We start from the raw sequence: 11,605 nt of genomic DNA, 5'->3' as shown, positions 1-11,605 counted from the left end.
TGGTGATTAATTATCCTGCTGCGCGGTACCGGCGTGTGGAACGTGTCGATAAACTGATATAGGCTACAGCACGGCGGGTGTTCTTACAAGCACACTAATGTACGTACAGCGAATATCTATTTACTGCGGATACTTCTTACGCAATCACTAGCAAAGCTAATAGGCTACTTCTGACGTAATAATGAGCAATGTCATTGGAAAATCAGACGTTTGTGCTATCACGAACCTGGTATAATATATTTTCCTTGTTCACGAATGTTCACTTCATGTCATAGTCCTCCTACAAATAGAAAGTAATCGTTCCTTCACAAAGAAATCGATTAGATATGGGAAGTAGTCGATTACGATTACTTCGGAATTTTTTCGAATGTATAATCGATTGCGATTACGATTACTTGAAAATGCTGTAATCGTCGTAATCGATTACGATTACTAATCGCGATTACCCCATGTCTGTATGTAATATAGGTACTGATATAGTTCTGCAAAGCATATATATAGTAGGTAATATCGTACATCCGATCGCACCAAACAATCGAAACTTTCTGAATATCAAGGTTTCGCCATAGTGATAAACTTCAGTCGACAAATGTTGCACAGTGCACATTGTACAGCACTACAGCTTCAAAAAATCCACAAAGGACACTGTCGTCGATGTTCAACTTAATCACGATATACTGTCTACTACATGAAAAGTAATTAAGACAGCTACGATAATAATAACACTTACTTAACCCGCTGTGCTGTTTTGTTTGCAGCCGGAGCATCACAGCAAACAATCGAAACATTCTGGCTCGATGACTTAACATTCAACCGTGGATGATTGACAGGCCACCCAGTTACCATTCTATCCCATTCAATTTTGCAAGGTTTCACGAAATTGCAACTCGTTCCGGACAAGTTATATGTGGAAGCTATATGGAGACACTTGGCAGTAGGCCTATAATAGACGTTTGAGCCGGCAGCAAAGTCGCATTTCTTTCAAAGGATACAGAGCAGGGCTTCCCAAACTTCTTATGGTCGTGACTTCAAATTTTGATTTGGCGTGCTGGGTATTAAATAAAAATGTTCAGCACCTTCACCCAGACCTGCGCAGTGCTCACGGCTTATGTGTGAAGCTGCCGACCAAGTTCGCACTGTGCATTAATAGCAATTACGAACCAGTGATGAGCGGATAGTGCTTTTCGAGACTCCGAATCCCTCCGACAACCTTAGTGTCTGAGGAAAACTCCCTCCGACTCCGAATAGTTCAATCCCATACTCCGAGATACTCCGATGAATCTCGTCAAGTATCCGAAACAGTGGCAAGCATGGTACATTGGGTAATGAATTAATGTGATAATAGGGTTGGCCTCATAGTATTGTCTACTCTCCAGTCCCCAATTGCAGTGCAGATGGCTGATTTTTATGCACTTGGCAATCATTTTTGCATATTACTCGTCATATTACAACTTTACAAGGTGTCAACTGTCTGCGTTTTGGTTTGTAATCATAATCAAGAGTGTATTCTGGTCAGAGCTATCCAAAGATATCGGAGACAAAAGTTACAATACTCCGAAATTATCCGACAAAATATCTGTAGTAAACTCCGATTCCGCTCCGACTGTCACAAAATCGGCAAAACTCCGCTCCGAATCCACTCCGACTCCGCTCCGATGCTCATCACTATTATGAACTAGTCAACCGCTCCTTGGATTAAGAAACTCAATCAAGATTATAACAACGTGCAGGCCTATAGGTCTTTACGAGCGATTTCTATCTACATCCAAACGAAGTATAATCAAGTAGGCCTACTGCTTCATGAAATACTGCGGTACGATTACACGAACTACAGATACCGATCGATAAGTTAGTCGGCCGCGCCGAGCGTGTATGTATGTAGAAGGGATGGTGTGAACGTGAGGTTCACCTTCACAAACGAACCTTGGTAGGTTATGTACTTTTTCATATATTACAATTTGTTACGTCATTATAATATATTTGGCTGAAATTCTTTGCATTCACTCTAAGCATGGGGCTGGCAGCATAAAAAAATATACACCAACCGATCATGCACCTTTGCCAATTCTGAAAATTTTACTTGCATTGTTACAAAAGGTTGCTCGGAATATTCAGCTTTCCGTTTGTAAATATATATAGTGGCTATACATACTAGGGATGCGTGAGCCTCAAAAAGGTTCAGGTTCGTGTAAACGCGAACCTTTTTGAAAGGTTCTGTGTGAACGCGAACGCGAACGCGAACCTCATGACGTCACGTACCGTAATATTGCTAATTCCAACCCTACATTTCAGTGAAGTGATTGCCTATAATATTGCACACGATACCTAGCGACGACTCGGGCCACATAATGCCACAATGCTGAAGTACATATTGACATTTTAAACGTCGCCAAATGTATGAGCTGGGGCAATCAAATGATATAATGATCTTTTAAAATCTATATCTTCCTTCGCTTTGCCAACAATTTCAACGAGGACTTACAAGGAATATAAGTTTACGCCGTAACGGCCGGCCAGACCGGACAATGTGTTCGGCGTCTGAGTATTGCGACGTTGATATTGAGCAGAGTCTAAAACGGGTTTGTATACTTGCTACCGACATTACACTATTAACAAGGTATACGAGAGTAGTAGGCCTAGCCCACACCCCAATCGCATGTATTAGGTTTTGATGATACAATAAACATATGAAGTCAAGATTGACCCACTACACGTGTTAGATTTTTTGCATCAGACAACGATATCAATTTCTTTGATTGATTGGTTAAATCATGAGCTGACTACATGTAGTGTATTCCGTTCTTGATGTTGTGTGTTTGCGAATCAAGCTCACAGCAGAGAGTCATTATAATATTTGCAAACAGAAAACTGAATATTCCGAGCAACCTTTTGTGACAACGCAAAGGTGCATAGTCGGTTAGTGTATATTTTTTATGCTGCCAGCCCCATGCATAGAGTGAATGTAAAGAATTTCAGCAAAAAAAAATTGTAATATATGAAAAAGGTTCACAGTGCAGAACCTACCAAGGTTCGTTTGTGAACGTGAACCTTTAAATTTCAGAGGTTCACACGCAGAACGCGAACGTGAACCTCACGTTCACACCGTCCCTAGAGAATATGTATTTCCGTTGTGCAAAAGTACAATTTTTAGGCCTGACAAACTGCTTTTTTGACAAACAAATATTTCGCACCAGGTCAGGTTAATATTGATAGAATGACTGAAAACGACATGAAGGTTCTTCATAGGTAATTATCTATTTAAGCGCAGTATAAAATTAGAAAAAACTACGATATTCTTCCTATCAAGCGAAATATTCAAGGATAAATTCAGCAATTTTGGGCTTTTTAGGGGTATAAATATATCCTGAACAAGAGCCAATCTGGAAAAACTAATGTGATATTCGTAATCAGCAACCTCGAATTTTTTCAGCTTGTGATTACACCATCTTCATCTTCACAACGAAATCCACGTACGATTTCAATATATGTACAAATACTTCGGAGATCCTGAGCTTTGATATCTGGTCCCGGAATAATGCTATTGAATCAGTTAGGCATTTGTTACGTCATAATGAAATATTCACATCGTCGCCACCAGAACAGATGCTGCGCTTTAGTAAGTTTGGTTGATGCGTGGTGTGCCGATTTTCCGCGCTTATGAGGATAGAATGACTAAATTGGTTGTCGTAAATCGGCAAAGAAAGCCTCGTTCAAAATTGAAAATATCCGGATGATGAGTTATACTTTGTTACGCCAGGAGCAGTACTATACTGTATATAGAACATAGAACATTTGCTTAGCTGGTTTTCCGGTACAGTACAGTTTCATTGTACAGTACTCAGTGTCGCAGTTGTAGTGTGCGGGATTGTCTGCATCAATTTGAAATTTTACTCTTAGCGGCGGTGACCATACATTGAATTTACAGGCATTGTTGAACCACCAGCAGTGGTGACTTTTGGGGTAGGTGATGTAGGCGGTGACCTAGGGCCCCCTGGTTGATTTACGCGCTTTCAGAGGCCCCCTCCTCGGTGTACGCGCTTATTGCTATAATCAATTCGCGAATAAACGCTCAACTTCGTGTATCCATGAAAAATATGGTACCTACCGCTACCATGTCAATCATCTAATCTGTGCATCCGTTACACCTTACAAGTACCACTAAACTTGGCCAACCTTTTTTCTATTCATGGCCGCATTTCAATTGCCGGTGAACTCCAGACTAATCTATTTATTCATAACAGAGCTTACTACGCGCACCGAAGTCAAGAGTATAGTCATGTTATGAATAGCCACAAGGATTCATATTCTATTCGTGAAAAGAGCGAACTATTTTTCATATTCATTAATATTAGTATAGTTTCACACATTACTATCAAATATTTATCCTTTCTCAGCCTATGTGATTAGATTCACCGGTAGACTTGATGCATAGGTGTCTTCGAAAATCCAGGGAATTTATTAATGCTCTAATGTTGGATCTTTGGATGGGCAAATTGTTAGTAGTCCACTTTGTTGCATGATTTTATTTCTTGACCTCCCAACAGGATTGTCGAAAGATATTGGATTCGCCCAAACGTAGGCCTTCCAGAAACAAATTTCTTTCGTGATGAGAACACGACTAGAAATTGGTATTTCTTTATGCATGGGGCGCATCATTTTCCTCTGCTGTTCGCATCTGTTTACTGCGTGGGGCTCACATTACTAACGATACTGCTATATTAAAATCGAAAATCAACTCGCATGAAACCACGCCTACCGCGAAGAAAATTTCAAGAATAATTCAAACCTCTCATTAATTAGGGAGTCATCAATTCCAAAATTCAATTTGCATATTGACGGCCGCCAACACATCCTAATCGAATTAAGCGTAGACGGCCGCATATTTTTCATTCTGCTGCCGCAGATTGGACACCAGTGAACTAAAGAATCGATATTGGGATTAGCTAGACACACTACTTGCTGCAAAACTATCTCATCGTGAAACTTGGTCTTTTGAGGAGCCCGAAGTCGTATCTGCTGGTGAGGAATAGTGAGATTGGGCACATGAGCATAGCTTTCTTCCGAAATTTCAAATCACGTCGCGGGCCGCAAAGTGTGTCCTCGCAGGTCGCGGGTTGGTCACCCCTGCTTTAGTGATTAGTTATATAGCTAAGTTATTTTCAACCGGTGTGCCGAATGGAATGCTCAGGGGTGCCGCGAAAAAAATGTGAAAACAAAAATTAAGGGGTTCCATATTATGTATGTGGAATAATCAAGACATACAATGTACAATGCGCTGCAATGAACAGATAGGAGGTTGTCGAAACGATCCAGTACGGTCTTCAATCTGACATCCCCTCAGCCAGTGTTCGATCTTTATGTTTCATTTTAGGCTTCCTCTCCCTTTTTATTCTCTTCCCTGGTTTGGTCCTTGACCGGGTCTTTCTCGAGGCTTTTACTGTAAACACGCTGTCAGTAACGTAATAAAGGAGAATATCAGATGAACCTCCGACGCTACGGAACTTGCTACTTACAAAAATCTTACCAGGACCTTCACCGTCAATGGTGATGGTGATGGTGCGATACCTCGCACGTATATAATAGCAGTTTGGACGGTGATAACTAAACTAAAGGTCATCAATCGGTTAATTGGGCGGTGATGTTAAGGTTTGGCCGAAGGTATTTACGAGTATAGTGACATGACGAAGATTAATGACCTTCTTCTGTTTTCGTTTCGTAGTCATAATCTTGCTAAATTTTCGCCATCTACGATCATTTCACAACACACCAACACTTGGGAGGGGATTCTGGAGTCGAGCTTGGTCAGACTAGAACCCGCGACCTATTTGTGTCGCAGCGGTGCACCCTACCACTACGCTACTCGCCACTCATGGTAATCAAAGTGCTATTAGGGTCCCGCGAACTAGTTTTTCTATTTGAGAGGGTGCCGTGAGGTCGAAAAGGTTGAGAGCCACTGGATTAGCTCTATTGTCCTCATTTCCTTTGCAAACTTGAACCTATATCTGAGTTTCCACTGTCACTGTATTTGCGAGTACTTCACACGTAGACACCACATCCTGAATGTCACAGTGGCACCTTAATGGGGCACTTCTGTTTAAAAGTGAATTTTACAGCTAGCCTCATGATCCATATATTGCTGGAAAAAGCAGGACTTTTCCGTTACAGATATGACCTTTACGTTGAACCATAAGCATCCACCCCAAGAGGCCCCAACCTCAAACACCAATGAAAATTTTCGTCACCCGTGCAAAAAATCCTAAAAAGTCATAAACGCAAAATATTTCTTACAAAATTGGTGGTGTGATATTACAAACATATGTCTACAAACCTATTGAGAGATTTTCATAAAATAGGCTTACTAACAAGATTTATGAAATTTTGACTTCTTTTGCAACGTATTTTCCGCCGTGGTTCTCACCTGGTGTGCCGATTGGACTGCTCAGGGGTGCCGCGAGAAAATATGGTAAACAAAGTCGACGTATCGCAAAAATTAAGACATCCAAATTATGAGTGTGGCATGTTTGGTGGTTATATTTTTCCACTTAAAACTGATCCGCGCAGGCCGAGTCACGCAGACAGCATCCAATTTTCAGTAAGCTCGCACAATGATGTATCGAAGTTTCACATAAACGGCCCGATCATCATGTATTCCTGATGTAAGAAAAGTTGAATAGATCATTTGCCTGTTACAGAATATAGTCTTATAATTCGCTCAGTCGTAAAATATGGGAAATATGAGAAGTAAATCCAGTATGATTCCGATAGTACTGGTTCTCATCCTGTCCGCAACCTTCATGACAGGTAAGATCCTTCCAGTGATCTTTTAATGGTAATATGTTTCTTAACTTATGAATAATTGTGGAAATGATGGCGGCAATTGAGGATATGTACGCCTACTGCCTACTCCTAATGTCCAAAGACCAACTCACCATCCAACCCATCCCCCCTCCGAGAAACTAATGAGGTATATTTCAAAAGTACGCCTACAGTGTATTTTCGCAAACATTTATTGTCCATTTAAGTTTATTATGGTAGTTATATCGCTATAGAAAAACCTCATCACTCTATGGCTTTAGGTCAGAATCATCCCGTATTTTATCGGCGCACCCTTGTGACAAACGAATGATATTTTATATCAATGACATTTCGGAAATTATTGTGTCTTATATTGACAGTCCAGCGAAGCCTAATTGTCACCGAGAGGAACAATAATTTCGGACCAAACAAGGTTCATCTTAATATTATGTTAAATCTCCTTTCTTGCAATTACATGAATTCAGAGGGATGGGAAAGATAAAATTCAATGAATTTAATGAAAAATGTTAAGATTACTGTGCACCTTAAATAATAGTCCGGATGTAGATCTTATCCAAGTTCTTTTGCGTACGTACGCGAAACTCCGAATTACGAAAGTTAGCACACAGAGCACGAACGTGAACCGAACTTTCACACCATCCCTAATGTGTTGTATCAACAATTAAGATGTCTCTGGAAGAATGGATCGAAGACGTCACAAATATGATTTTGACACTGACAATGACAGCGATGATGGATCGCTTAGAGGGTATGGATGTAGTGTAGACTGTAGACTATTGGCCGTCAGTGTTGGTAACAAGTCACTACCTTTCTGTCAAAAGTTATATTGAGTCATTCCACATTTTGACACGAGTCAAGTCAATTCACAAGTCACGTCAAAATAAATTACGCGGCATGATTAATATCCGTTGCTAGCTGTTTGAAGCACAGATCGAGTCGCCACTTATTTTGAATAGTGGCTCACGAATACGTAGAATTATAATTTATCAGCCTAAATAGAGGATAGAACTAGAAACTACAGAAAGTTAAGAGAAATGATGTGGTGCAATACGCTACCCAGAACAAGAAGAACAAGAAGAAAAAAATACAAAAATCAATTTAATGTCCTACTTTGAGCTTCAAGAAGGGCGGCAAAGCGAGGCGTAAATACAAAGATTGCAGTACGCAGTATCGGTGCTTGAGGTGGTCATCGGTCAATCGATTGCGATATTGATTTTTGATTCTGACCATTTGCTAAAAAGTGCTTCACGTGCATAAGTTTATCCAAATAGAGAATCGTTTTTCTGGGCATTGGTTACCAAGTTGCGATACTTTGACTCTGGAACTCCACTCCAAAATCCAAATACGTCTTGACTTTTAAACAATTGCTTGAGCTCGATATCTGACTGCATGTCTAGCAAATCAAGCTGTAAATTACTCGGGTCAGTGGTCAAATTAACTGCATTAGGATTTGAAAACATTTTCATGATGGGCAAAAAAGCATTCATTCTGTCAATGCGGCCGTTGAACTCATCAATCAAGTTGCTGATAAGCCTGTTGTATGCATCGAATGATCCATTGGTTTGATGGTCAGATAACGTTGAAAAACGTGTTGTAACACCACCTGCACTGAAGTCTTGTGATGAGCTGACTGCAATTTTAATGTCGATCTAGACGCATCTGAGTGTGAGCATACTTTTTGGCGCGAGTTGAGTAACGAAATCGTTGCTGAGTAGAGACTCACTACTCGACAGAAGAGGACTTAGTCTCCTCCTAGTGTGTACCTATAATTCTAATTTAATTTGAAAAAAATGTGTAGCTATCATTCTAATCTGATTTGGAAAGGCTGAAAATATTCCGGTTTTCCTACTCTGATACAACGCATGGCGATTTAGTCGTCACCGATTACTTGATGACTTGAAATTGACTCGTAATTTTTGCTCCGAGTCACGAGTCAATCCATATTTCCCAAACGTCAATTCAAGTATTACGAAAAAGTTGATTCGAGTCATCCCAACACGGTTTCGTATTGCTTTTATTACTCCATTACCATATCTATATCTCTCTCTCTCTGTGTGTAGGTATGTCAGCCAGAGAGAGGGAGAGAGTTAATCTTAATACAAACGATGACACTGAAGTACAGGTTTTGTCGGTAACGTGTGGTATCGGCTTCATTTCAGCGTGTATGTGGGAATTGGTATCTTCGTATTTTGTATCCTTCGTGGTTGCTGTGCAATGTGTAGCCGGAGCGAAGAACGAGAAGAGCCTAGCCCTACATTGGAGCGTCGACCTGCGCCTGCGGACGAATACGGTGAGATGAATGCTTTAGATTCGAGCGAATCTTCCCTAACTGGTATATGGACTACGAACTCTGCACGACTCGACATTTACGATAATTGAAATGATATTTCTACTGATTAATTATTATGAATCGCTACTGACATATGAGAATAGCATGGCCTTCACTCAGTTTCCCTATCATGCAGATGTCCAGCATGAACTCATAATGACGATGATTATTTTTCAGAGACTGCGGATCTGCAGCCATTACCAATCTGCAGCCACTGCCAATGCGCTATAGTCCACGAGCAAACCAAACCGCTGTAGTGAAAGAGAAAAAAGACCTGGGAAGAAAAGAAGACATCACGAGAGCTCGTATAGTCAGGCATATGGATTTCAAAAAATTCAGGTTCATCAATAATATTCCAGATGATCCCGGATTCTTGAGCGCTTTAGTTTCGATTCACAGCTTAAATTTACAACCCTCCCACGAATCAGTCGTATTTTCGAACGCTATCTATAAGCGCTACCTGGTCAAGAAAATATATGCCCAGGATATAGGGATTTACAAACATAAAAATACCACTATACTGGATTTCGCTGTTTTATTGCTCTGCTTCAATAAATATCACATTGTTGTTAATATTGTAATGGCACATAATTATATGTGGGGCAGTTTCCCAGTTACCCGTTGGGGCGAGCCCGCGACACTGTATCATATTCTCGAATTCGATAATTATATAGCCTTCATCAATCACTTCAATAGCTCAACAAACGATATAATTAATATAATCGTATACCGTTTTTAGTGGCTCTCTCTGGGAATATTTCATAGGTTTTGTGTTAGGCCTATAGGTAATTATTTTTATATCATGATCTGCCGTAACTGTAACTGATTGTTATATGTCGTTTTCGAGTCTTATACTTGTCAATAACGATGCGTCACAATGACAAAATTCGAATTTGGTTATCCGCATTTACTTTGCATTCGCCCCTGGTGGTAGTTACTAGTTAGTCAAAGTTTTGAGTGAAATAATTTTGCAATATTACCACATTGTTTGTTGCGGTATGGAAGTTTTGTACGCAAGTGTTTTTATCACTCGTCTTTTTATGTAATCTTCAATTACTTTCCAGTCAGTTTAGATGCCTCTTTCTCCTAGGCCCATATGTGTCGCTTTGACATCTTCCTTACTTAATTGTATCGCAATCTTCTGCAGTATTGATCGGGTAAAATTGTTGATAATAAACTGAACTGACCGACTCTGTACCTTTAGAATCATACTAATTACTTCAAACATAAGTCTATGAGTTGAAAGTGCAGTACAGGAAAAAGCACTACATACATAATGAATAGTACAACTCATATTTAACTCATAAATGCTGTAATGTAATCCGCATCGAATAGCAGGTTTTTGTTGATGTCGCATAATAAATCTGCTTGCAAGCCACGGTATTTCTTTTTCTGTCGTATAGATGCTATCATAGCTGCGTTACTTCTTTTTTAGTGTGATAGCTTGTTATTGCAAGATAGATTCAACTTATTCTTTTATATAGAAGTCCCAATTATAGTAGTGGAAAATGCGAAATTCACACGATTTGTTTTGTTGTGTTTGTGGAAATTTCTTCGGTAATAAAAACAATTCAAATAAGAAAGTGATAGAATGCAAGTAGTCGACACGGACAGGTTATAGACTGGGCAATGCAGGGTTACAATATATTTTTTCTTCTTAAAATTGAAATTGTCCTCGGAGGACGCCCCAAATTCTTCGGATCTCAAAATGAATATTTTGTTTGTATGTATTTACAAGTCAAATCAACCAGATCGCAATTCACTGTGTCTCAGGAGTACATGCAAATTTAGGGATCGGTCTGTCTGTTGAGTGCAATAAAAATCATTTTGTGAAAATTGAACCATCGATGGAAAGTTATCTATGTTTTCAAAGCGGCTGTTCTGTACTCACCCAACCGTGAAGTTCAATAACATTAACATTGTAAGCACATATTGACATATTTTAGTCGGTAATAAATTTGATTCTTAGTTGGTCTAAATTACTATACACCCACTAGTTATTACATTTAGAATCGTAAAAAATGTCATACATAGATGGTCACTGATCAGTAACGAATGTAGTTCTAATTCGAAGTACTCAAGAAGCGCACTTGCACTACTCACTTGAGTGGTTATGTTTTGGACTGCATCCATGTCTACTCAACAGTTTTCGTATTTTTTTGTCACAAGTGTGCCTAGAATAATTATAATTACTTATTGGAATTCGTTTCGATGTGAGTAACAACAGCAGCAATGCAGGCTCTCTAGTCCGCTCCTCGATATCAAATCCGCGTGTAAGCGGTGTCTTACAGAAGCCTAGTAGTGGACCGGGTTACAAGTCGGCAGACATGAAATCATGATGTGGGATATCGGTCGTGTGTAAACAGAGGTGGTCGAAGTAGACAAGGAAGCTACTCAAGTAGAAGTAGAAGTAGCGACGTAAAAATCTACTCAAGTACGTGTAGAAGTACGAAGTACTTA

The 11,605-nt window shown here is 39.8% G+C and overlaps 1 protein-coding gene across 1 annotated transcript; it reads left to right on the top strand.

Annotated features, from left to right (window-relative positions):
* Positions 1-3,117: 3,117 nt before the first annotated feature.
* LOC145454655 (uncharacterized) lies at positions 3,118-11,059 on the top strand. Its single transcript, XM_080332644.1, has 4 exons — positions 3,118-6,801; positions 7,483-7,564; positions 8,976-9,106; positions 9,323-11,059. Exons 1-4 carry the CDS (start codon positions 6,726-6,728, stop codon positions 9,400-9,402), a joined length of 369 nt encoding a protein of 122 aa, XP_080188770.1. The 5' UTR covers positions 3,118-6,725; the 3' UTR covers positions 9,403-11,059.
* Positions 11,060-11,605: the final 546 nt, after the last annotated feature.

The sequence above is a fragment of the Botryllus schlosseri genome, chromosome 13 (genome assembly GCF_051294905.1).
Source record: "Botryllus schlosseri isolate E-star chromosome 13, Bs_hap1, whole genome shotgun sequence".
Classification (NCBI taxonomy): Eukaryota; Metazoa; Chordata; class Ascidiacea; order Stolidobranchia; family Styelidae; genus Botryllus; species Botryllus schlosseri.
This window is presented reverse-complemented; position numbering and strand designations above follow the sequence as displayed.

Excerpts from the sequence above, each read along its gene's own strand:
- LOC145454655 (XM_080332644.1), top strand. The coding sequence starts at position 6,726 with ATGGGAAATATGAGAAGTAAATCCAGTATGATTCCGATAGTACTGGTT. Across the intron at positions 6,802-7,482 it reads GTCCGCAACCTTCATGACAG|ATGTCTCTGGAAGAATGGAT; the intron begins GTAAGATCCTTC and ends TCAACAATTAAG. Across the intron at positions 7,565-8,975 it reads GATGATGGATCGCTTAGAGG|CGTGTATGTGGGAATTGGTA; the intron begins GTATGGATGTAG and ends GCTTCATTTCAG.